The sequence below is a fragment of the Crocodylus porosus genome, unplaced genomic scaffold, assembly GCF_001723895.1.
Source record: "Crocodylus porosus isolate Cpor-Errol unplaced genomic scaffold, CroPor_comp1, whole genome shotgun sequence".
NCBI classification, from domain to species: domain Eukaryota; kingdom Metazoa; phylum Chordata; order Crocodylia; family Crocodylidae; genus Crocodylus; species Crocodylus porosus.
Window position 1 is genome coordinate 39,139,778 of NW_017728909.1, and position 26,535 is coordinate 39,166,312.

The window sequence follows — 26,535 nt, forward strand, 5'->3', positions numbered from 1 at the left end:
ACAAAGGGTAATTATAAACATCCATGAATCCATGTCAGAATTGCAGGAGGTTTCAAGTGGAGTCTCTCACATACTGGTCTTGTGCCCAGAGCTGTTCAATATGTTTATCAATTATTTGTATGCTGGCCTAGAAAGCTTTTTTTTAACAAGTCTGCACATGATACAAAACTGGGGAGAAATGCAAACACATTGGAGGATGGCAGCGCAATTCAGAAGCATTTCACCAGATTGGAAAGCCAGGCTGAAGCTAACAGGATGAAATGCAATGCTGACAAATAAACAGCGCTACACTTCAGGAAGAGTAATCATAAATACAGATACAAAATGGGTGACACCTGGCTGCATCACAGTACTATGGAGAAAGATCTGGGAGTCTTGGTAGATCTGAGACTCAATATGAGTCTACAGTGTGATGCAGTTTCACAAAAGCCAAATGTGGTTTTGAGAGGCATCAATAGAAGCATTAGTTGCAAGTCATGGGAAGCGATAGAGCCTCTGTACTCACCACTTCTTAGGCTTTTCTAGAGGATTATATGCAGTTTTGGACTCCATAATTTTAAAACTGACAGGGAGAAGTTAGACGGGGTGCAGAGGCAGGTGACAAGAATTATAGAAAGCTGGGAAGGCAACTCATACAAGGAGAGACTGAAGAAGCTAGGCATGTTGAGCTTGCAGAAAAAGTACTTAAGAGGGGACATGATAGTAGTCCTCAAATACATGAAGGGCTGCCATAGAGAAGAGGGAACCCCTTTTTCTCTCTGGCTGCAGAAAGTAGGATGCAAACCAGTGCCTTGAAGTTGCAGCAAAGTAGGTGTAGACTGGATATCAGGAAAATTTTCTCTACTGTTAGAACAGTGAGGCAGGGGAACAGACTACCTAGGAATGTTGGAAACTCTCCATCATTGGAGGTGCTCAAAAAGAGATTGGATAAGCATTGATCCGAGATGGTTTAGGAGTATACCTGTGTTTTGCTATGGGTAGAATCCTATGCTTCTGGGCTTTGCTGGTTGCTGCGTGGGTTGGCAGAGAATTCCAGACCTCCATCCCACCCACTGTTACATGTCAGGGCTTTTCAAGCCTTCCTCAGAAGCATTGGCTGCTGGACAGTATTACTACTGGGATTAAAACTCAGAAGTGCCTGGCTAGAGAGTCTTGCCCCTACGCTCAGGGTAAGAACAATCACCATATCTGGGTTCAGGAAGAAATTTTACCCCATGGTTAGACTGGTACGGACTGTGGGTGCAGATCAGGAAAGACGTGTGCATGTGGAGGTTGATGGTAGTGGCATTCCCTTGTGAGGACCAAGGTCTGTGTTCCTGGCCTGATGCCAGGGCTATTTCTTTTAACCAAAGATTCCTTAACAACAATGGAAACAGTCTAGGGAGCTAGCTGCTGTTGCCCCACTGCTGCCTTGGGGGTGGTGTAAATTCCAGGCTAGATTTTAATTTTTAAGTTCAGTTATTATTTTGACATGCTGTCCAAATTTTGCTGACAAGGCAAGTGACAGAAGGAAAATGGCTGTTTTCAGAAGTACATTATCACCTAAACCAGACTGTTATCTGACAGGGCAAAGAAAAGGCAGTTTTCTAGCCCTATGTCTTTCTCCCATCAAATCTCAAAGGCTTCATTATACAAGATTCGCTAACAAAAATCCTAGGTAATCTATATAGAATCACTGCCAGCTCTTCCTATGATGTACAATATAATATCTTCATTTCATAAATGAAAATAAAATAATGAATTAGAATTAAAAGCAATTGCTGTTACTGAAATCCACAGTACTTTCTGCAATCATGGAATAGAAACATTGTAATGAAATCTTTCTAACTGAATATTAATGGATTCAAACTATTCTACACTGGGCACACCTACTCGTGCATTAACACGCTTTAGTTAATATGCACTAAATCTAGTCCCTCCATTGTGAGGTACTAGAAAAATGTGTATTAGCCTGTCTTACTGTTCACAAACTAAAGAGCACAGTTTTTAAGTGATACTTAATGTATATTACCCTATTTTAATACACATTAGCTTAATAGCACATTTTTAGCGATGCTTTAAAACATATTAAAATAGGCTAGTGCGCATTAAAGCACACATGTAAAGATGCCTGAAAGTGTTATTGGATAAAAGTGATTGAACTTAAGCAGTAATAGCAGTTGCTTAAAAACTATTTTCAGCCACCTGCAAAACTCATTTTAGCATTGTGATTCCCTTCTCAGGTTTACAAACCTGTGTCACTCAAGTAGGTTTTTTATTTATAAACTGCTGCTGTAGGGATGATTGAAATGCAAAACACAAAGGCTGCAAAGATGATATCTTCAGTTGTGAATCTAAGTTTAACAGACATTTACTAATGTGAAAAAAGATCCTTGTAAGAGAAACACTGTGTATGCTTCTAACTAGCTAGGGTTCCTGATGTCTTTTGTCATTAACTACATTGATAAGAATGTGACATAATAAAGTAAAGGGTATGAGCTTCTTTTGTTTAACATTTCTTTTTATATTGAATTTTCAATAAATCAAACATTGGATATAGGCAACCATACAAATATTTTAAAAGAATAGAGCATGTAAAGAAGGCCACATCATTTTAACATTCCTAACAAAAATACAATGCAAGCATGAGATCCTCATTCCTGTGCCAAACACTTTACCTTCGGTAATAAGGAGAACAGTGGTCGGAAGGACCCAAAACCATACTACCAGATGATTCCTTCTGTGCAAGCATTTTACACTAAGTTGATTCCCAGGATTATGAGGCTGATTCCTAAGGAACCCCCTTTCAAGGCATCAGAGAGTGTTGGGGGGAGGCCACATCATGTAGTGCTAGACAGAGTCCCAGCAATACTGTAATTCATATGGCAGCCTGAGGAGGGTGACGGGTAGACACACCCCAAAGATTGTCTCAAATATGCCCATATTTTAATGGGCTAAACGGTGTTTAAAAGACACCATAATTCTTTATTTATCCTGGTTCCCAAGTTCTAGTCTGCACTGAACAAAATCTTACCCTAAATTTTCTGCTGCAAGACTCATAGGAAGTCTTGTATCATATTATGTTAATATAAAATAAATATAGTATATGTCATAGCCAAGTGCAGTCCCTTTTTCAAGAGGAGAGGAGGTTTATATTTCAGGCAGAAATATATGGGACAATCTTCCTTAGAAACAGGCCAGCATGGCCAAACACAAACCTATCACCCCACAGGTGCCCATGAGGAAAATAAAAACTCTGACAATCTCTTTACAGAGGGTTTTTTCCCAAATTCTTTGATAGGGAGGGTCAGGGCTTGCTGCCTCCTTGCAGGGAGGTATCATAGCAGTTCCAGTCTTTTTACATCCATGATCACATGTGCAGGCTTTCAACCCCACTTGCTGTGCAAGCCCATGACCCCATTAGAGAACCCCTAAGTTTCTAAGATGAGTTGCAAAGAAGCCCTATGTTTACATACCTGCTACCAGACCCCTCTTTCTGCACCATGCTAGAAATTGCCCCCAGGCCCCTCTTGGTTTCCTGTTATTCCATGTAGCATAGTGGGGTTGGATAATATCCTGACACTGTCTCTAACACATTCCTATCCCTTTTTTGTAGAACCCTGGCCACTGAAAAGGTCTTTGTGCAAAGTTCAGGATCAGTGGGTCTGAACCCCTTTCTGTACACCCTTTTCTGTGGACAGACAAGCTACATATGGCTCTTTGCTCAAGTTAAATAACTCTACTTAAACTCAGGCAATGCCTAAAAGGCACTGATCTTTTTAAAATTATTACACTCTCTCTCCCCTCATTTTGGAGAAAATGAGGTTGATCTCTATTAATTCCCAGCTTTCTATCACCACAGAACTGACCTGTCATAGCTATGATGAAGAATATAGAAAGCTGCCTTTTATTGTCTGTCCCTTGTACTATGAAGGTTCTGAAGTTTTTAGGGCCCAGCTAATTGTCTAAGCCAGTGGTGCCCAAATGTTTTGCCTACTGAACTGGATGGGCGGTGCCTCGTCTGTCCATAAGCCAAATCTGGCCAGTGATCTCAATCTGATACCCAGAACAGGCATGGCTGCACTGTGGGGAAGGAAGGAGGCATGGATCAGCCATGCAGGAGGAGTGGAGGGGCATGGCCCAAACCTGACCCAACCCTGCAGGGGGGAGCAGGGGGCATGGCCTGACCCTGCAGGGTGAGGAGAAAGGGGTGTGGCCCACCTCAAACCCAGCCCTGCTGGGGGAGAGGGGGAATGGCCCAACTTATGGAAGAGGAAGGGGCATGGCTTGGCCCCAGTGGGAGTAGGGAGGGAGCATGGCCCAGCTCCAACCTGGCCCCGCAGGAGGGAGGAACTTGGAAGTGGGGGAGGGTGGGTACATCTCTGACCCATAGGGAGTCCTACAGGCCAGATGCCATGGTTCCACGGGCTGCAACTGGCCCATTGGCAGGAGGTTGAGCACCCCTGCTCTAAGCAGATGAGTAGGTGGGGAAAGAAGACCACAAAATAAATGGTCCTTAAACAAAAGACAAAGAAAAAGATATTCCAAGGACATCTACCAGGAACCATGCTTTAGAGAGATCACCGACTAAACAAAACTCTACAAACAAGTAAAATCAGCAATGAAACAGGAATACTACATTCCACAAACTATGTAGCACATAACATCACTAAAATTACAACAGAATGAAATGGAGAATTTTTATTCCGACAAAAAGATCCCACAATTTTTATTAAATATTTCAATTCTAATTGAAGGTTCTGCAAAGCCTCACAACCTATTGGGCTAACATGATTAAAGTACACCAGTCTCTGTAGACAACACACAAGGGAGTGATATGGCCAGCATCACATCAGGCCACCTTTGATTCCCCAGTCTAGTCCTCATTAATAGATGGGTCAATTGAAGGCAGCCTTTTCCACAGGTCCAGAACAGGGTTTGAACATGTGCCTCTCGAGTCACAGCAAGATTTTTTTAACTGCTCTGCCCCAAAATCCATAAATAAATGAAATACAGAGCAGTAATTGAAATGTAAATAATTTTGTCTTCAAAAACTCACTTAGGCCATCACCTATCTGATAACCCCCTCTGATGTAGTATTGGAAGAGTTTGTTTTTCTAGGAAGTATATATATGCTCACACACACCACACATGAACAGGTTATGGCAATGCATGACCCCAGCCTATATGGTCTGTCAGGAGCTTCATTATAAACAAATTAAACTGTCTTCATGAATGAAAGAATAGGATGGGGGTTTCTGTCAAACAAAACCAGTTTAGATTCAAAATTCTGAATTTTAAGAATCCTAATGCATTACTAATAATGCATCAGGATCCCATAGCTCTTTTCCTTTGGGGGCCACTAATACACCAAAACCTAAAGCAACCCTTCACTTCACTTGAAGATGAAAAAGTTGCAGCCTTTGGTATAAGGATTACTCAGTGCAATAAGATGAGGAATTATTTTTAAGTTATCAACCAAAGAGCACAGTATAGGTAGCTGCATGTGGAACGTTTTTGCTAATCAGAGGAAGCTAATGAGACCTCAATATTTTGACACTAGATACTATTACTCTGCTGCTTATATTCGCTTCAAACCTTAAATGACATGAGGAGCTGATACAGTAGAAACCCAGACTGGCACATTCACTATATGACTACTTGACCCAACAAGCTTCCTGCAATAACTTCAGATTCTTTCCAGTTTCCATCAACTGGTTTTTGACAGACCGTGTGATCTAAGCAAGCCACCAGCAGCAAGCAGCTCTTGAGTTCCGTTTTGCAACCAATTCACTTTGTGGCCATAGGTAAATCACTTAATCTCCTGGTGATTAGATGTACTCATCTATAAAACGGCAAAAACACTACTTGCCTGTCTACCTATCTCCCAGAGGTAGCATGAGGGCTAGTTCATTGTTTACAATGCTTTTAAAAGGAAGATGTGCTATAAAACTGCTGAGAATTACTGTTGTGTTACCATTCATTCTTCTTACTGCCGGGTGAGTCATAGTGCACAGCTGCTGCTGAAAACAGCTTAAACCCATGAGGAGACACTCAAGATAGCTAAAGCTTGGAGGCCCAAAGAACATCATTACAAGTTTGAAAATAAATCAAATGGCAGCTTTTCTTCTATCTTTCAACACTACAGTCCCTGTAGTTCCCACTTGTTTTCAGTGCATAGTCTATACTGCTGAGTTGCAAAAAGACAAATCTAAAGAGCAGCTTTTTCTAAGGATGTATTTTCAGTGCCTACTGCTTGTTATGCTCCAAGGCCTGCTCCCAACCTCCTTAATTTCATCATTCTCAGAGATACTCAAGTTCTTAAAATAACAACCCAGAACAGTTACAACTTCCAGTGTGTGTTTACTGGACACTAAACATTGTGGTAATATTATAATACAATAAAATGCAGAGCTCCAGCCATTGTTTTAAGTCTCTTTTCTTGTATAAAAAGAAGTAACTCAGGGCTAAATTATACCATCTTTACTCATACAGGCTAGTACCTTAATACTTGTAAAGTAAAATGTGCCATGAGTAGAGATGGCAGGAACTGGCCTTGAAAGTCTTACTGTGTAAGGAGTAAGAGTGGAAAATCTAGAGACAGAGATACATGGATTTACCTCATTACACACTGATACTATAAGACCACATGACTGCAATACTGAACTTTCAATTAAATGATAATGATAAAAAAGAATTATCTAAATGGTTTCTCTCAAAAACAAGAAGAAATTAACCAGTTTTTATTGTAAAATAGTACATAATTATGATCAAGCATAGGGAAGCAAAGTAAAAAAAGGTGTTGGGTGGGGGGAGCTTTAAAATCAAATAGTTCATGGCCTCATTGTAATTCATGGCTTCATCATTTTATCCATGATCATCATTTCTGAACAATCTGAACTGGAGAAACCACATTGGCCAAGAGTACTATGAAGAAGACAGTGGGGTCTAAATCAGGAATAGCCACCCTGCAGCACGTGTGCCATAAGTGGCAGAGGCAACTTCTGTGAGGGACTGAGAGCCCTGAGTGCACAGAGAAGGGAGGCACCTTTGTCCCTATGAGAGGGTTCAGGCATCATTCCCAAGACCCAGGTTAACCCTTCGCTAGTACTGCAGCTGCTGCGGATGTCAGAGTTTTGGATTCTCATTTGCCATATAGCCAGTTGCAGGGGCAGAGAAGGGTTAACCTGGCTTTTCATGGTGACACCCCCCTGCCCTCCTCTGCTCTGCATGGCCATGGCCAGAGGCTTAAGCCCTTGGTGAGGGTCAGAAGAACAGCACCTGGGAAAATTTAGGGTTTAAATGGTAGTATGCCTTCCACAAAGTCCCACTGCCACCAAACTGCCTGCCAAAGCCACCAATATTTTAAAATCTTTTCTTCATTTAGTTATACATAATCATTATTCATATGATTTAAAATAAACCTTGTGACAGCAAATTATATTCAGGCCTGATGAGTAATGTCTCAACAAAGAAAATGTTAAATAGTAACAGGAAACAGAGTTGAGAATACTGGTATGAAGTATTATAGAATACAGCTGTGTGTGAAATATACAAGTTTATATTTACAGTTTTGCATGGATTTTTACATGTTTAAGGGAATCCACTTTTGCTTTCACTTATAACAATATGGTTGATATAGTAGCGAAAAAAATGCCAGTATTGGCCTATGTGAAGCATTTTCACTGTAAACGGAAGTCCTTACTTAGAACGCGGGCCCATACTTGCTTGAGAAATGCAAGTATCTTATTAAAATGTCCCATGGGAAAGGGTTTGTAAATGAAATCTGAAGTTTTCAGAGAAACTCATGGTTTACATTCATAGAAATTTTGAAGGGAAAAGACTTTTGTGACCTTTTCTAATTCAGATTAATGTATGTAAATGTTTCACAAACTCCCAGGTCACACTGCTGTAACTAAAAGTAGGTGGGATCCCTGGTTTGACGTAACAATGGATTCTAGTTTTATTCTTGTAACAAAAATCTTTCTTGATAAATTCATTACATTCAATGTGCTTAGATAAACAGAACACAGCAGAAATATCACGCAACTTGCTTCATATGAAAAATGAGGAACGTGCTCAAAATCGAAATGCCTCAAAAAGATAATGGATATCCTACATAAAAACCAAAAGAAAAAAAAATAATTATAAAGATTTACTAGAGATCATCAATACAAAGTTGTGCTGAGTTCCTTCTTCCTGTTCACAAAGAGAATTATAATTCAAAATTCACCTTTTGCAAGTAGTTTTACAGTTCAGGTTCAACAATTTTAACAATCCTCTGCACTTCCTCCTCTTGATCATTCTCCTTCTATTAGAAAATTATCCTCTGCAACATACTGGCTCATGCTTTGTTTAATTTTGTTTTTAAACATCTTAAATAATGGGCCTTTTATCCAGGTCCTGTGTGTTCAACTGTTAGACTAATGTTGTCCTTGGAACCGGATAAAAGTGAGTACAGTACATGATTGGAGGCTTCAAAACTATTTCCCAAAAATACCAATACTTTTTCTTTCCAAATAGCCTGTTAAATGTAATTTCCAAATGTACTTCTATTTCTATAGCTGACATTTCATTTATGTGACATTTCACATCTGATTATGTCAGTCACATTATGCATTAAGAGGACAGAAGAAACACAGCAAGAATGCTGAAAACTAGGATATTTGGATGAATTGCCATGAAAAAGATTATGTTTTAGGGACAAACACAGAACTCAAGTCTCAATTTCAGATACATCCTTTGAGGTAAACTAGCATTTGGAGATGGCTCCACACATACTGCTGCACTTGAGCCTCTGTAATCAGTTAACAAGTATGCTTGAAGTGGCTGGGCATTCTGTCCTGTCCAGTGGTAATTATAAAGCCAGATATCAGTTGCTTGTGTGTCAGAAGCCAGGCAAGAATATCTTCTAAGGAAGAACAGCTAAAAATGCTTGCATCACAATTCGAGAAGGCTTTCTGCTGAACAAATTCATTCAGAGAATGTGTGGATACCTTTCAGAGTGTTATGTATAAGTTGTTACATTTGCCCAGGGAGTGCAGGAAGGAACAGCAGATGAGTAGGCTAAGAAGGCTCTTTGAATATACAAGCTTTATCATTTTATAAGTTTAACTCCTTGGTCTTTTGAGAATAACACATGGTATCAAGAGTGGGGTGTAAAGAAAGAAAAAAAATGGAGCATCTCAGAATTCCAAAGGAGTTAAAGCTGTCCAGCAATGTAGCAGAAAACTGGAAGAAATTTAAGCAAAGCTTCACTATATATATGACAGCCAGTGGAGCTACAGAGAAGGAAGATCCACTTGACATAGCTATTTTTTTAATATACCAGGGCCAGAAGCTCTGTCTCTATAATAGCCTACAACTGCCATTAACAGAACAGAAAAGGTATGGCACAGTAATAAAAAAGTTGGAGGAATATTGTATACCTAAACAAAATAAAACCTTTGAATAGTATAATTTCCACATGAGACAGGAGAAAGAATGTAAGACTATGCAGGAGTTTGTCAAAGACCTCAGACTGCTGAGCCAGACCTGCAACTTTGGAGACCTAAAAGAGTCCATGATCAGAGACAAAACAGTAATGGGTTTAAGGGATACAAGCCTCAGGAAAAGACTGCTAAAGGATCCTGAGCTTAATCTGGAAAAGACAGTTAGAATGCGCCCAGCAGCTAAGATAACAAATGCAGGCTGAAGAAGCTGGAGGAAAAAGCAGAACAAGCTGAACTAGACAGGATTACAAGACTGCAAAAACCTAAGGCAACACACAATACAGAAAGGAGGACCTCACTATGAAGCAGGCAAGCAAAGGCCTTGAAGAAACAATGGTCAGTTGCAGATGCTGTGGGGGTTACCACAAACCCACACAATGCCCTGCATTGGTAAGTGCTGCAACAAATACAAAAGATTCAATCACTTAGCAAGAGTTTGCAGAAAGGAGCAGGATGCAACACACAAGAAACAGCAGGTGCCTGCTCTGTGCAATAAGGAAAAGGAAGAATTCCTCATTAGCACAATGCAAGAAGTTCATTCTTCTGAGGATTGGCCAATTACCCTGGACACCAATGGGCTAATGGTAACTTTTAAATTAGATACAGAAGCATAGGTCAATGTAATACTAGGATACATTATTCAAAAAAGAAGAATAAGCCTGTGTACTATGAGAATATGAAAGTGAGATTTAGAGCATATAGTGGGAACATGATTGTAACCAAGGGTGTTTGTGCACTGCATGTTAGATACAAGGATAATATAGTAAAAATTCAGTTTGTAACAGTCCCAGGAAAAGTAGTGCCAATTATTGGGTTGTGAATGTGTAAAACTCTAGGTTTGATTACAAGAATGGATGCCATTAAGGACTAGAAAGCAAGAACATAAAAGTTTTATGATGTGTTTCAAGGCATAGAGAAACTGTCAACTAAGCACAAGACAGAATTAAGAGAACCAAATATGACCACCATACACGCTTCAGGAAATGTTCCCTTGTTTTGAGGGAGCATCTAAAAAGGGAATTAGATAGATAGACATAATAAACTGGTCATAATAGAAAAAAAGATGGATCCTTGAGATTGTGTCTGGATCCTAAGCAATCTAACAGGTACATCAAAAGGGAGCATTTTCCCATTCCCAGCAGGGAACAGGTTTTTGGCAATGTGGCAAAAGCTAAATATTTCTCCATTCTGAATGCCTCTTCTGGATTTTGGCAAGTTCCCCTAAAAAAAATAGCACTAGATTATGTACCTTCCATATGCCCTTTGAAAGGTATTGCTTTAGATTTCCTTTTGGACTGTGTTCTGCATCTGAAGTATTTCACAAAGGTGCAACAAATTTTTGAAGGTCTTCATAGAACTGTAGTTTATAATGATGACATATGAGTTTGGGGAACTCCTATGGAAGAACATGACTTGAAGCTAAGAAAGGCACTAGAAAGAGCTTGAAGAGCAGGTTTGAAGCTGAACAAACAAAACGCAAATTCAGGGTCAAAGAAACAGCATATCTGCGAGAAAAGCTCTTTGAGAAAGGGGCACAAATTGATCCTGCAAGGGTTAAAGCCATTACAAACATGCCATCCCCTACAGATAAGGAATGAGTGCAAAGATTACTGGGAATTATCAATTTTGTAGGCAGATATCTCCCTAACTTAGCAGAGCAGACCAAATACCTTAGATCACTCCTACAAAGAATGCTCAGTGGACACTGGGAACATGAAAATAAAGCTGAATTTAAAAATTTGAAGAAAAAAATAATGAACGCTCCAGTAGTAAAATACTATGCCCCTAAAAGACCTATTACATTGCCAACTAATGCTTCTAAAGAAAGCATTGGAGCAACTTTGCTTCAAAAACATGGAGATAGCTGGAAGCCAGTAGCATATGCATCTAAGTCATAGTGTCTATATGCACAAATTGAGAAGGAAAGTTTAGCTCTGGTATGTGGCTGTAAGAAATGTCATATATTCATGTATGCAAGGTCTGTGATAGCTGAAATTGATTGTAAACCTTTGGTAACTATAGCAAAGAAAGGGTTATCAGACATGCCACCTAGATTACAGAGCCTTTTCTTTCAACTGCAAATGTATGATCTAGACATACAGTACATGCCACAAAAACATCTACAGAGCATACAACACAATGGAAAATGACAGAACTCCAGACTCAGACACAGTATATGTTAATCTAATTGAAAGAGTGATTCCTGTTATAGATACAATGTGGACACTAACTGCAGAAGTTACTGCTCCGGATACCACCTTGCAAAAACTGATAACAGCTATTTGTGTTGGTTGACCTGGAAAACATACCTAGCCCCTAGTCTCAGTTCAAGGAAGAGCTGTCAGTGCCGGAAAGCATTTTGTTGAGAGGCTCATGATTTGTTGTTCCAGCAGTGTTAAAGAAAGATATGTTAAATAGAATCTGTGAGGGGTATCTAGGCATTGAAAAATGCAAAAGGAAAGCAAGGCGTGCTTTGTATTGGCCCAACAGAAATAATGACATAGAAGATGCTGTAAAGGCTTGTACAATGTGCCTAAAGTACAGATCAGTGCAAAGAAAAGAGCCCACAATGGTCATGGAGCAGCCCACAGCTCCATGATATCAAGTGGGCATTGATTTATTCAACCATGAAGGAAAAAATGATCTATTAGTGCAAATCATGTCATAACTCACATCAAATCAATTTTTGCTGGACATGGGATTACAAATTGTGAGAACAGACAACAGACCTTAATTCAACTGACTTGAGTTTAAAGAGTTTGCAAACAAATATGGATTCCATCACAGCACTTCAGGCCCTAAATGCCCATAATCCAATGGTCTGGTGGAAAACAGAGTACAAATAGCAAAGAAATTGGTAAAAAAAAAGCTACAGATTCACACACTGATGTTTACCTGTGTGAGGTCTGGGGCCTCATGTGTTGTACGGCCTGTCAGGTGAGTAGCCCTGCCCCTCTACTCTCCTGCCACGCCTTTGATGTTGATTTATCAAGAAAGGGGGTTCAGTGTAGATCTTCCTGGGAGGGCCTCCCAACAACGGCAGTACTCATGATTGTTTGGTGTGATGGTCCACAGGGCTCCGCCTCTCCTACACCCTGTCCACTCGCCAACCGGATGTGATGTTCATAGAGTACAGATTTTGGCCACCGCAGGGTTGCCCACAGCTTGCTTTGGGTGGGGTCTTCCGTCGGTGTGAGTACTGATGGCTCTCCTCACTCTGGCTACGCCATGTTGCTTGCCTTCTCTGGGGCTCTTTGATTTCCCTGCTACAGGGAGCTGAAATGCCTTCCCCTCTCCACCTCCTGCAGGGAGCTCAGATTTTCCCCTATGTGGGGTGCGGAAGCTGCCCCGGCTGTGCCGCACCTCTCCCAGGCTGCAGCCTTAGCAGCCCTGGTGTGCTGCACACCAGCATCTCCTCTCTCCAGCTCCGCCTCCACCTTGGTTCCAGTGGGGCTTTTCAACTTTCCCACAGCAGCCGGCATGCCCATCACAATTGGCCCAGCTGTTCCAGCTGTTGCAGGAAACAGCTGATTAAACAGCTGGCATAACGCTGGCTCACACCACTGGCTGCGGTCTCAGCTGCTGCTCCGGCTCTCCGGCAGAGGGTAAATCACCCCTGCCGGGGTCTGTTCCCAGGGTTTGGAGCCTGCGGGGTTTCCCCTCTCCCCTTCGGGAGCCTGTAGTGGCATCTTGCCGCCACAACCTGCCACTCTTAAATTACAGGGCAACACCCACGAAACATGGATTGTCCCCGGCAGAAATGCTGCTTAACAGGAAATTCAAAACCAGACTGCCAAATCTTGTGGATGATGCTCATCAGAATGAAAAGCAAGATGTGAAAACATTTTTAAAAATTCCACAAACTCAAACAAAAATGGTATTATGACAGGGGTTCCAGGGAGTTACCATAATTGCACAACAAAGATATGGTGCTTATTTCAGATGGACGAACGTGGAAACAAAAAGTACTTGTTTCCCTCAAGTAGCTCCCGGATCCTATCAGGTGGTCACACTGGAAGGACAGGTGTTAAGAAGAAACAGGTGACACTTGGAACTCATAAAGGGAAGAAAAGCAGCAGCATCACAAGATTCACCAAAGGAAATAGAGTTAACATCAAAGTCACAAGAAACAACAGAGGAGATTGAAAATGAGACGGAAGTAGAGACATCTGAACAAGGAAACCAGTCAAGAACTGAACCAGTAAGGACTGAGAATGCAGAGAAACTAAGATCACTTAGACCAGTGGTCCCCCGTCCGTGGTACAAGTACCACCAGTGGTATGCAGACAACCTGTCAGTGGTACTTGTTAACAGATTTATTATAAGTACTTTATACGACAAAAATTTGCTGGTGGTACTTAAGGTTGTATTGTTTTAAATTTGTGGTGCACAATCTGTCAGAGTTTGGGAACTGCTGACTTAGAGATAAAAACCCAACACAAAGACTAATAGAGACCCGCTAAAATGCACTTTAACTATGGGTTGAACTAAACTAAACTGTCAGTGTTAGTATTATTTAGGGATATATTATATGTAAAGCAGGAAGATGTGTGGATACCTTCCACGTGTCAGGTATCCAGGTTGCAGCCATATTAGTCTACAGGCAAAAGGAATCAGAACTTGTGGTAGAGGTGATATCTTTTATTAGACTAACTAGATTTTTGCAATTTTTTGCAAATTTTTTTGCAAAAATCTAGTTGGTCTATTAAAAGATATCACCTCTACCACAAGTTCTGATTCCTGGATGCCTTTAAAATTGCTATGTATATGTTGTTACATTTGCCCGGGGATTGCAGGAGGGAACAGCATATAAGTAGGCTAAGAAGGCTCTCTAAATAAACAAGCTTTATCATTTTATAAGTTTAACTCCTTGGTCTTTTGAGAATAACACAGAGAAGACTATCTGAAATGGTCTTAGCTGTTTGAGGGGGAAATCAGATTTCTAACACCATTTTACTGGCACTAAATATTTATATATTATAGTCACATCCAATCAGGAATGGAGCTCTACTGGGTTGGGTGCTGCCCATACATGGAAAAGAGGCAATCTCCGCCTTGAACAAAAAATGAGGTAAAAAATGAAGTACTATAATTGTACCAAAAATGAATAGGTTTCCATGTCTGATAGATGTCCTATTAAAATGAATTGCTTTGGGGCAAAATAAAACATTCTACTCTCTGCATCCTTTCCTAAAACCATGCCCATTACCTAGAAGCCTGGAGATGGAATTTTTGCATAAACTAAGGAGGTAGCACTAGCTTTATTAAAGGAGGAAATTAAATTTTGAAGGATTTCTTCATATGCAAAAACCTAACATTAGGTTTCATCTTAAGAAATGTTCACCATATTTGTAATTATGTATGCAAGCTAAATATGCTGCTCACTTTTTTTAAAAAGGGTAAAAAATAAATACTTTCATAAATATTAAAAGTGGTTCCCTGCATACTTCTAATTTGCCATATGGAAGGTTTGGCAACCATTAAATTTAATAAATGAAACTGTTCCTATCAATGACATGCTCAACCTATTAATTTACAAGTGCTAATTTTTCCAGTTCCTGCTAGCTACTCTGGAAGCAATGCATTAATCTAAAGCCTATAAAACCTTCATCTTAACAGCCTTGACTCTTCTCATTTTAACTAGTTTTACACACTAGTGTGTGATCAGAATCAGACTCAACGTATTTAACTCTCTTGCAAATGCAAAAGAAAAAAGAATGTTTTGTCACCAAGGAGCTTTAGAATTTCAAGGATCAGTTTCTCATTCACCTACATTTGCATAAATCAAGAACAATTCTGTTAAAGTAAATAAGGCTTACATGTATACAAAAGTGTGTGAGTACAGAAATGGGTCTTTTTACTCCTTACAGGGAAAACAGAACTTGGGCTGTAAGAAGAAAACAGATAACTTCTTTTAAGAATTCCTCAGGAGAGGCCTTCTCTTGCACACTCCTGAGGCTTGAATCATCGTTATCTAATGCTACATTACTAGGCTACAATAGGATTTCAAAATCTACACTTGTGATTTTAAAAGTTTTAAATTGGAAAACTCTCCTTCCTTATACTACTTTCTAAGAAATGTATGTTTATCTGCCTCCAGAGTGAAAGAAGGATACTCAAAAATCTGTAATAATCTTCATTATTCCTTACAGTGCTAGGCTATTTCCACATATGCCCAGAAGTCAGAAGGTTGCAACATCCCTGCAGGAGCAACAGATATCCTTTATTTCAGTACTTTTCCATAAACAGGCAGATTGGCTATCCCAGGTACCTTTTTCTGGACTTCTGACTGGCATTGCTGGCAAGTGTAAAAATTGCACAAAATGGATGAAAAACATTTGCTTTCATAAACACCATTCCTTTGTGGCAGCATAAACTCTCATCAGTTAAAGATATAATGAAAGAGATAAAAATTTTATATTTCCAAAGAAGCATTCAAAATAATAATTGCTTCTATTTCTTTTTACAAACAGGTAGCTGCATCCAATAATCTGCAGACTGAAAGTTTCTCCTATTATTCTCAGCACTAAACTTCCTAGCAAATAAATCTTGTGTTGCCTGATTTCAAAACAAATGTTAATAAGCACAGAGAAAAAAGCTACAGACTTGCTAAGCAGGACACAGAGTTCTCTTTAATGTCTACAAGAGACTCTTACGCACACAGAATCCCCTCACGTATATGGAACCCCTGTGGGTATAGCAGGCAAAAACAAGGAGTGTAGATGTGTCCAAGAGACCAGTATGACCTGTATTCATTATTTACTTCAAGTACATATTCAGCTTTCTATCTTATTTCACATTTGAATTCAACACAGGAACCAATGCACCCACCAGAAATCCATAATTACTTTTTTACTTCAATTTTCTATTTCATGTATTGCATCTTACCAAGAAGTATTTTTATCCAACTGATTCCCTACATTTTGGGAAACTGTCCATAAAGTACTTGTAAAATACAGTTTCAGCATATCAGACCAAAGCACTATAATTGCACCTCTTAATCAAATACTTGTTTGCTTTTTCTTTGACTAACCTTTTTTTTTCCTCCAGATTCTTTTCATGTTATTACTGTATCAGTTTCCTATAGTGCTCATTTCCATCCCAAAATGCTGCATGGAACAATTAGGTTATCACGACAAGGTTACAAACCACAACTCGGTTCACTATCATTGCATGAGAGTAATAAGTAAAATATAAACATTTAAGTTTTGTATAAGCCTTATGCTCCCCAAAATCCTTCTGTTAAAAGAATATTATTAAGATGCAATGCTAAGCACTCAGCAGTCAAGAGATGCCTGAACTAAAACTGCCACTGCAACCACATTCTGACTTCATTATGCTTATACAGTCTGCCCTCCACTTAATTTAGTGCACAGGATGCAGACTGCTCTGGAGATGAAACAGGATTGTGAAGTGATGGAGGGCTTCATGGTTAAGGCAGCTAAATGCTCCCCTGAAATCTGGATTCTCTCCCACATTTGCTGCAGAATTTCCATGGGGTTTTAGACAAGTCTATTAAATCTGAGTTTTCATGCATTCAGTAGTTTTATGTTCCTCATTTTCTGGGTGTCTAACTTGAGACTGAGGATCACTTTGTACAAGTGCTGACCACTCACACTGAAGACAGTTAGAAAAGTGCTTCAAACATATGAAGTGCTATACTATGCTAAGAAGTAGGAAGATCATATCCTATGCACAACAAATTTAAAAAATAGTGGATACTATGGAATTTAATCTCTGCCCTTCACCGCCACCTGTAGAAGTGAGATAATACTGCCCTTCATCACATGGGAAAGTTTGCTCAATCTTACGAACCATTCAGATATTCTGATGAGAAACACTATAAAAAAACCCATGAAGAAATTAATAATTATTAAGAATTAGGTTGCATAGCAAGTTTTAAATATTGTGAAGTAAATGAAGAATGAAATTCACATCCAGAGCGATAAAGAGAAACAAAATAAGGGGCATCCACTTTGTAAGTGAGCATCATCTATTCCATGCTTTCAACAAGGTCCCATGGAAAAAAAGAATGTGGTCATGTAATTACAGCCTATAGAATAATTCAATCCTAACAAGGCAGTCAAAGTAAGGACGTACATTCTGACATTTCTGAATTCTTGAGTTATAAGTTTTGCAGCCTTAGTATTGTTCTTTTAACTTTGGGCTTGTTTACTTTCCTTGCTTGTATTTATCTTTTTTTTTCAGTTCAGTTCTGACACTAAGCCCATCCCATCCTGCACCAACACAAAGCAGCAATTGCAGGGAAAGTCCTGGCCTGCTCTCCTAAGGTTGGATGGAATATTTCTCTGCATTTTGGAATTTACAGAGCTGTAGCAAGTCTCTATTGAAAACAGATAACCTTGTTTTTCTGAAAGCTTAAAGCTTGGCCAAATATGTAAGGATTTACATGGGACAAAAAAGGCATGCAAACACTTGACACAAGGACTTCTCCACCTGCCAAATTTTAAATCTCTACCTAAAGGATGGGAACACCAGAATTTCTGAAATTAAAAACTTCACCAGATTTTATTTTTACAATGGGCAAACAACTTTTTTTAACCTTGTTCCTGGAAAAAGCTGAACCGTTTTGGCTGAAGCTTTCAAAAAGTTTTGCACCCTGAGGCAGATATCTGGCTCATCACTAACAGGCTGTCATCACCAACAGGCTGAATGTAGCAAAAGTTAGAAGCAGCTGAGAATGGCCTCATATCAGATAACTTTAATAGTAAATTATTCTGCCAGTCCCTCCCATAAAATATACACAGAGTAAGATGTCTCACATAGGATGGTAGACAACTGAATGAGAACAGCAGCACAAATATATTCTGTGCACCATATTATGTACTATATTATTATATTATATAATACGTTGCACAATGTTGTTTGCGCTGCTGTTCTCTTTCAGTTGTTTATGTATTATATAAACCGTAGACATGTAGGAACAAAAGCAAAAAGCTGGCACCTCCGCTGTTTGGGTGCTGGACCTGATGATCTTGCAAGGTCCCTTCCAGCCCCTTCCAATCTATGAATTACAATCTATGAAAAAACCTTAAAAGCCTCTAAATTAGGTTGCAAAATGCTTGCATGCAAAATACTTCCCACATACACTAACGACTATTTATACATATTGCAACATTAGAAATCCAAGCTTCTAGCAGTCACCATTTCCAACTACAGTACTATCACTGATACTCTTGAGTTCCTTCTTCACAATAAGTGCACACAATCAGCAAAACAGGTTTTGGTAATAGTTTTAAGTGGCATGCCTTTTGTTTTCCACCAGTGCTACCAAAACGGTTCCATTAATTACAGAAAGGGTGTTTTCTTTTGCTTGCAGGAATCATGTTCATTTCCTGTTTAGAGCTATGGATACAATTTACCATCTTTTACACTCTAGCCAAATAGTTCAAACAGATTTACTGAGCTCATTTTAAAGCAAATTGTCACCACAGGTACAGAAAAGCAAGGGAAAAAAATCAGGGCAACACTGACCTGCTGGATTCTGCAGAAGTGATGGCAATCAGTGGAGGAATCCTAAGTGGAAGGCTAGTGGGCCTTGGTGTAGTCTCCATATCACTCCTCCTATCCCAGTCTGCTTGCTCTAACTGCCTGAAAGCCAGAGGAGGAAGCTGGACATTGCGGCAGGAGAGCCTCCGTACAAGATAGGGCTCCATTCCTTGGAAAGGGGCCTCGTCTTCAGTGTTGGAGTGTACTGTTTCTTCTGAAACCTGTAAACCCAAGACCCCCAATACTTTAATTTCATAATAATTTACTTAAATTCCTTTGTCATAATCTATTTTATTCATACTATTGAGATGTTTCTAGAACTACTGGCAAAATAGGAAATAGAAAAAGGCAGCAAAGAAGCACGTTTGCTGGAAAGGAAAATAGACGTAAAGACAGAGAGCTTCAGTTATGGATAGATGATGGATGGATGCAATGTAATGTGTGCTGACAATAGTGAGGGATGTTCAATTGCTGTAATAGCAAACAGAGAGCTATTTCTCTGCAGGGAATATTGCACTCTGCATTCAACATATGTACCTGTACCTGTACAAGGAAATAGAAAAATGTATTCTCTGAATGGGACAAATATTTTTTCTCCTCCCACTAGCCTCCCTGCAACTCCTGTCTTTTTGGTAGAAGTAGGGGTCTGAATAGCAATAGGGCAACAAAAGCAAGAATAATATGTAAGGTCACAAAACCTGCATTTCTTTACAGAGAAGCTTGAGCTTCTAGATATAAAGACAGAAAATTCACATTAAATTCTCTGCTTTACAACAAAAAGAACCTCCATTATACACACACTGAGTAACAGATTGATTTTACAAGAACCAACTACCAACAATTCCCATGATAATCAATGGCAACTGCAAATAATCAGCACCTCTGAAAGTCAGGTCTAATACAACCTGAGGTCCAAATATAAAAGAACATGGTTTTGAAGTTAATCGTTTGAGATTCTGGTAATATAATACTTTTTTCTGAATAGTGGAAGAGTAGCAGTTACCCTATAAAGTAACTCCTGAGCTCTTGTCAGCCCACAGAAGGGAGAATGGCCATTCCTGGAAATTCCCAAATAGTTCCAAAGAGACCATTATTTTAGCATTCCAGTTTTTTAGAAAATGAACCTTCTAAGGGAATCCAGATTCAGACTATTTCAACAATGAGGGGGAAATGAAGTCAGGTGCTCAGTATCCTATAGTTAAACAGGCCGGTGCTTTTATTCCATTTCACAATAGATATGTCCAAACCAGCCAAAAGCACCACATGAAGTTGCACCCTTATTTATAGACACATTACAGAAATCAAGGGCCAAATAAGCATGAGGCATAAAATGTATTCTTATCTTCGGGATTGAACACTGGGATCAATAACAACATATGTAGGTATACCCTACACTCCAACCACCTCAGGTACCAATATCAAAGCAAGCCTGTCAGGACTATGAGGAGCTCAGATGCCTATTTACTAGGGCTGTGCAAAGCTTTGGTCCCTGATTCGATCTGGTGGAGATTCAGCCCGATTCAGTGGCTGAATTTCCGAATCTGAATCGAATCAGAGGACCCTCTAATCTCTCCAAATTGATTTGGATAGATTCAGCAATTTGGATGTAGATACAGCTTTAAATGATTTTTCTACATACATCTAGGTAGCAGGGGCTCTGAACACTGCAGTGCCGGGGCAGATGCAGCGCCTCACAGAATTTTGGGGGACTCCCAGTGCGCTCAGCAGCAGACCCAGAAGTGGACCGGAAGCACTTCCAGTCCACTTCCTGGTCCACCAGGGAGCATGTGGGGGCACCTTCCCAACTCAGCAACTGATGCTTCCTGGGTCTGGGGGGGGGCACCCAGGGTCCCCCTGCAGCCAATCGCCAGGTTGGGGTGGCTTGGGGGGGGCCCCAGGGTGCTCCCCAGCAGACCCAGAAGTGAACCAGAAGTACTTCTACTCCACTTCTGGGTTCACTGCTGAACACGTTGGAGAGCCCCCCATGCTCCTGTGAAACGCTCCATGTGCCCCAGCACCACAGCGATCACGATCCACGCTACTACCTCAAGCTATGTAGAAAAAACTTTTTAAACTGTGCCTGTGTCCAAATCGCTGATTCACCGAATCAGCATCGAATCATCAGATTTGGATTTGGCCAAATCGAATCAGGGACAGTGATCCAAACCAACAGATCAAATCACAGTCCCTTATTGGTGCTGAATCCAAATCCAAATCGAATAGGGCCCATTTTGCACAGCCCTAATATTTACCACTGAAGCCCACACCGCTGTGACTTTACTGCTACAAGTACTTCCATAAGCTAGACATAAATCAACTTGTGCTACAATCACACCTCAAATTACAGTATAGACATAGTCTCTCATTAGGCTCAAAGCACATTTGTCAGGATTATTTTTATTTTGTATGGGAAAGTTATATTCATTTCCCTATATTTTATCCACTCTGTGCACAGAGAAAGTGGGGAGTCTCAAGTCCATTAAAACAGCGCCCTTCAAAATGTTTAATTATTAATAAACTACAATTGTAGTCATAACCTAATCAGCAAGTTGAGAAAATTACTTTTAATACATTTTAAATCAGAAAATCATCATTCATAACTTGAGAAAAATAGCCATTCTAACCTTAAAGCAATTTTAAAATTATAGGCATTATAATACGGTGTGCATTAATTCATGGGCTCCAAAGTGAACCAACAGGGAAATCAATAACTGTAAAAACTCCATGAAAATGTCTAATTAATAGTAATCTAGGAGGAAGTACTCTAATCTAGGGGTTAGAGTAATCTGGGGGGAAGTTTAATTTATACCTTGGCATTTCTAGTGTATGTTTTAATGAGTATGTAAGATAAATGAAATAATGAAAAAATGAATGAAGTTAATTATGGTTTGGGACTATATGAAAATTTTAACTGCTTTTGGTGCTAGATGAAACATAATTTACTTATCGCTTGGGCTGATTGAATCAAATACATAATATAGACAAAGAACAGATTTTTGCAAGTGAATGAAGAATACAAATCCTGAAAATTACAATAATATCTTGGAAGGAAAAAGCTAAGAATGAACAAAATTAACTAGATGTATTGCATAAGTGAACCCACTAGCAATGAAAAAAGTGAGAGGCTCTGGATCATTATAATTTTGAAACTCAGCTTTGGGCCCCATATCCCACGTTTCATTCAAAAGCAACTATAAATTGAGTCAAAACTACAGAAGAGACCAACTCAGTAGGCATAAGAAATTAGGCATCCAAGTTTGCAGATTTGGGCGTGAATTGTTTAATAAAGGAAACTATGAGCTACTAATGTGTCTTCTAGATTTGCCACATGTAAAGATATAGTTGTAAAGAGAACTATGTTTCCTCCTAATACCCATGAGATGGGGTTATTATCCTTCAAAACATAACTGTAACATTCAGGATATTAGAAATCTATGTGAAGCTGTCTGTAAGAATAAGGATGAGAGAGACTTGCCACAATACAAAACAGAAGTTCACATAAAACAGAGGAACCACAGATACAACACTGAATTTTTGAAAACAGTAGGAACAGAAATGTGAGGTAGTAGTTAAGAACAAGTGTGAAAGGTTATTTGACCCCAGCAGTCTTTCCTGCCCAGATCAGGAAGGGCTGGACCTGATGATCTCACAAGGTCCCTTCCAGCCCTAAACTTCTGTGAATCTGTGAAGGTAATGGAGAACATTTATACTGAGTGGGAGACTTTCAGAGATACAGTAAAGAGAACTGAATGACTATTGAAATAATTTTAAATCTAAAGAACAAAGCCTCCTAATGAAGTCTACAGAAAAAACTATTGAGGACTGATATAGGACAATAGGGTTCTATTGTCTTGAAAAATGTGGATTATTTTCACATCAGGAATATTTTAAAGGCAAAAAAGATGTACCAGTACAGATGTATTAATACTTGGGGAAGGGAAGGGCACGATTTTACATAGATATCAACATACGGCAGAAAGAATACCAAGTGAAACAAGTCTCATAAGGAACAATAAGGAAATATTTTAATTACAAATAATGCTTCTGTAGAAAACCAAAGAGAATCCTTTGATGAACTCCTTAATGATGAGGTGGATACAGGTAAACAAAAGCCCTCCATTTTCCAGCTGTTTTGGGGAAAATAATCAATTTTGAAGATATTTGAGAGGCCATCAAAATTCTCAGGAACAGCAAAGACCAGTTCATAATGTTCCCACTGAATATGAAGAGCTGAAAATCAGTCACATCAAAGCAATCTCCTTGAAACCCAGTTGTCAAGCAGTAATATCACCCTGGGCAAGACAAAAACATCCAGGAAGAGGTACAATTCACCAACCAGTGTAGCCCAATCCTAACCAATAGAGGTGTCAAGAAGGAAATGACACCGAAGGCAGGAAAGATTTGCAGCATTTACTAAACATGTAGAATCAAAGCTATTCAGCATCAGAACAAGGGTGTGAATTTTCATATAAAAATCTTAGTGTTAACATATGGTTTTGAGAGTTAGAGATGCACCAACAAGTGGTTGGGGCATGTGGTTAATAAAAGAGAACACATTCCCAAATAAACATCTCTTTGAAAGCCATTTCTGTTATGCTTCATCTCATGACCAACCAAGAAGAGGACAGAGGGATAATACTGAGCAAAACCAAAGGCTCTTAATATAAGTTATCAGTAAAAACATGACTTACATAACAGGTATATGTACTTGTTAAAGATCATAATGGAATTGCTGAGATCCCTAATATGCACTACAGAACCTCTGCATACAATTCTGAAAGTCTTTCTTTTTAATGATTTAGCAAGCCAAGGATCAAAAAAAGCCTTATGATTTTCCATTCTGACAGGTGGCAGAACCCATATACTTAAATGCAAATAAATGGTATTCCACTACTTGGTATGCTGCCAAGGAATTGATTCACTGCAATGCATTTCCATTTCTCTAAACTGTAGATAAAATGTCACACTTACTCCGTTTGAATAGCACATCTGGTACTGCCTGCAAACCAATTCACAGAAGTTAACAGGTGAGAATTGGTATTTGCTTGCATGAACTTCCACTGTGCATTCTTTTGTTCAGTTTATGCTGCTGCCATGCTTTGGCTGCTGGAAAGTTGCTCTTACCTCAAGTTTGTTTCTTTTAAAATGTTTAAATGCGACCTGTTTTCAAATGCAATTAATTGAATATAAAAGAAATGACTCCCAGAACAATGCATTCCTCCTATTAGTGTCAGCTTTCAAGAACAATCCTCTAAGTAGCACCTTTCTAATTACATCACATGGGACATATTAATAATTTGCTCTGTTATTCATGATACATGCTTATTTTTATGCTTACTTCACTAGTTAGATGTTGTTGCCCGTCAGCCTAAGAGTTAGCCAGTACTGCAGGTCTCATCAGGTTGTTTTTACTTGCATTGATTTTACAAGTCAGAATTTCTTTGGTGCAATCTTATTTCTTGACAAAGAATATAGACAAAGTCCCATATCCCTGAACACAGTAGGAACACACTGGGTGCATCTACACATGCAGTTAATTTGAAGCAATAAACTCTGGAGCAGTTTAAGCTGGAGTAAACTACTCCTGGGTGCAGCGTCTACACGTGTACCTGGTACAGCAGCAGTTTCAGCCAGGGCAGAGTAGTTTATGCTAGGGCTGCTCCTGCCCTGCTCTGCCCCAGACTCCAAATGGTGGAGGGACTGGCTGAGCCCCAAGGGTATGGAAAGTGAGGAGTTAGGCTGCAGGCAGGAATCTAGGCCCCTGCTAGCTAGATCGACCAGGGGCAATTTATGCCCATGGTCAATGTCTACAAGTGTGTTTAATCACAGTTAATCACTCCACCATAAGATAAAAGTGTTCCCAACAGTACTATTTTATGACAGTACTTAGTTTACTGCAGCCTAATATCGTTGCACATGTAGACGATGGCATTTTACCCTGCAGCTCATTAATCTACTCCACAGTAAAATACACATGTAGACACAGCTACAGAATACTTAAGGCGCAACAAAGCTGCTCCACAGTGGTGGTACAGACAGCCATGGCAATGATTATTTCTGTGCCCCCTAGGCTGCTACCCCAGTAGCTCCAGTCAGTTACTCTATGTATACACAGTAAGCAGATTCTTTGCTTACTGTTTCCAAGCCTGCCTTTCCACCTAGCACTCTGCCCAAAGAAACTCTCTCTTGGCATCTTCTAAGAACCACACTCACAGCCCTTCACTTGCTATCTGTTCCCTTTTTGGTGCCTTTCACCCACACAGAAACTCACAGTTCTGCCAATCAAAGTCCCAGCCCTTATGTTTTCAGTCAGTCTGAGAAAAGTCCTTCTTGTTCTTCCTGAATTAGTTCTTACTCAGGCTTTCACACATGTCCTAGCATCTTAGTGATTTCTCTTGTTTCAGCTGTCTTACTCCATAAAGGAACCTATTTTTTCTTCCATTTTGTGTGAATGGATGGCACAGTAGAGCAACTAGGGGTGAGTGAGCAGGGCACCAGCCCCAGGTACCAATGTAAAGGGACTGCAAGAATGGCAGCCTCCTGGGACCCAACAGAAAACAGCTGCAGCAGCCAGGGTACAGGGAGACTGCACTGTGGCACCAGCACCTGCGGTCTCTGAGTCTCAGTGGTAAGGTAAGCAAAGCACTTAGTATCTCACCTTCTGGCATCTCTGCCAGTGCACAAAAATAACTAGCTATACCTCTGGGTTATTATGCCCAGCCAGCTTGAGCGAGTTCTGTGACTGACTATAGACCAAAGGCATGCTTGCTCACAGCCAAAAACGCTTTCTAAAAGTTCTCTCTAAGAATACCAAATACCTGACACACATTCCACTGATTTTAATACTGTGATTTTAACATACATAAAATAATATTCTATCCTCAGCTGCTACTCCTACAGATCCTGAAAAATACTTCCTTAATCAACAGGGGCAACATGGAGTGCTCTCTCCTCATCTTTCTCTGTTTTTTTAGAACAAAGAATGCTTCCTGGAAAGTAGAAAGAAAACTGTTCTTCCATTGCTTGAATGAAAGAGCTGCAACTCAGTCCCATCTTAGGGTACTGTCTGCAAGGCAGAAGTTTTGAAGGGTGACCTTAATCAAAGTAATCATCCTTCCCATAGCTGAATGTATTGAGAGGGCACTAGGATGGAGTTTGTTTTATACACACACACACAATTGTTAAGAAATGCTTAAATATTCTTCTCTGTCCATTAAATAAATATTACCTTCCTCACATGGAGATTGCCTTTTCCAACTATTTTTCATTCTTCTTGCTACATCTATCCCTTATTTCAATAGATCAAATCTTTAACCCTATCACCATCCACATTTCTAATCCACCTATATTACTACAATAATAGTAATTGTATTAACATTCCACTGTTTTCTTGATATAAGTGATTATGGTTTCAGGGGGGTTTCTGTCATGAAAGGGGTCAAGCTTTGGTGTAGCTACAGCTATTGAAATATATAGGCAAAGTGAAAAAAGTAAAAAAGATTTTCACTTCAGTTCAACTGAAATTGAAAATAATTTTGATTTTGAGTTATTGAAA

General features: G+C 39.6%; 1 protein-coding gene across 1 annotated transcript in view; it reads right to left on the bottom strand.

Moving 5' to 3' along the window:
- Positions 1-26,535, bottom strand: part of PDE4D (phosphodiesterase 4D) — a 1,130,464-nt gene that overhangs the window by 792,522 nt on the left and 311,407 nt on the right. The window contains exon 3 of the mRNA XM_019532104.1: positions 18,966-19,201. Within this exon, the coding sequence (XP_019387649.1) occupies positions 18,966-19,201 (236 nt within the window). The remainder of the gene's footprint in view (positions 1-18,965; positions 19,202-26,535) is intronic.